This window comes from Cystoisospora suis, assembly GCF_002600585.1.
Source record: "Cystoisospora suis strain Wien I chromosome Unknown contig_2638, whole genome shotgun sequence".
Classification (NCBI taxonomy): Eukaryota; Apicomplexa; class Conoidasida; order Eucoccidiorida; family Sarcocystidae; genus Cystoisospora; species Cystoisospora suis.
This window is the reverse complement of record NW_027155436.1, coordinates 21,524-22,679: the sequence shown is the minus strand read 5'-3', so window position 1 is coordinate 22,679 and position 1,156 is coordinate 21,524. Positions and strand designations below refer to the sequence as shown.

General features: G+C 40.1%; 1 protein-coding gene across 1 annotated transcript; it reads left to right on the top strand.

Annotated features, from left to right (window-relative positions):
• Positions 1-353: 353 nt before the first annotated feature.
• CSUI_005446 (tpr repeat region protein) lies at positions 354-901 on the top strand (the record flags this gene model as incomplete). Its single annotated transcript, XM_068065622.1, has 1 exon — positions 354-901. A coding segment is annotated over one exon (186 nt), but the record flags the coding sequence as incomplete, so codon positions are not given.
• Between the last annotated feature and the right edge of the window lie 255 nt (positions 902-1,156).

Genomic DNA, 1,156 nt, shown 5'->3' with positions numbered 1-1,156 from the left:
TCTACCGATTTCTATCTATGAATAGCTCTATATACGTATACTCATCCGTGTATCTTTGTCTCCCTCTCTCTATAAGTGTATATATATGTACGGTTTAGGGTTTGTCCTGTCTCTCTCTTGTTCTTTTCTCTCATAGTGGATTTTTGTCATCTTCAGCACATCTTCAGATACAAACTACTCACACCTATGTATCGCATGCACTTCCTCACATACATATATCTACATATATACATACATAGATAGAGATACACACGTCCAGGGAGTATATATCCACCCTACATATACATCTCCTTGTAGGAAGTGTGTCTATATATATATATATAAGTATAGCGTGCTTTTCTTTGATGTGCTTTATCAGGAGATGGAAGAGTTTGAGAAGATTTTAGAAGAAGAGAACGTCATCTTGTTCGATTGCCTGATCGGTAAAGATGGACGTAAAGCGAAGGACCTCCCCCACTTAGCTGAGCTTGGGACATGGAGAAAACTGAAGACATCCATAGAAGAAAAGACAATAATAGCCCAGGAGCAAAACAAACCTTAAGATACACCTCCCAAGATAGAAATCTCTCGAGATCTCTCCTCTGACAAAAGAACGAGAGACAAGAGAAGAGATAAGAAGAGAAGAGAGAGATTTAGGATTCTGAGCTTCTTCTCTTTGCTCGTTTCCCATCTTCTGCTTCTTCACGTGGATAGGACAGAGGGATAGGAAAGTAAAGAAGATCTTAGGCCTTCTTCGGTGTGACGAGATGTCTTTTCCAAGTTGTTTTCTTATCTTCAATGCATGTGTCGTGTAGGAATCTGGACGGACATAGATGTAGACGTATATAGTTGTGGTGTACGTACACCTCGGTGTCTGAAAGGAGAAGAGACTGTGTGTGACTTCTTGTCAGAAATATGTTTATGAAGCAATCACATCTCAAGATACGAAAGAAATTTCCTTGTTAAAAAAGAAAAGATCCTTTCTTCCATGAAAGAACGTTTCCTTCTCATTCAGCCGTCAAAGGAAATCAGGTGAACGGCAACGCCGAAAATATTGTAGTAGCGGTACTTGTCTCCTCTGGCCTTCTGCTGCGAACAGAAAGCAAACGCTTTCTTAGCGTTATACGACCATCTGCGTGAATACCGGAACGATAGATCAAAGATAGATAGACTAAAG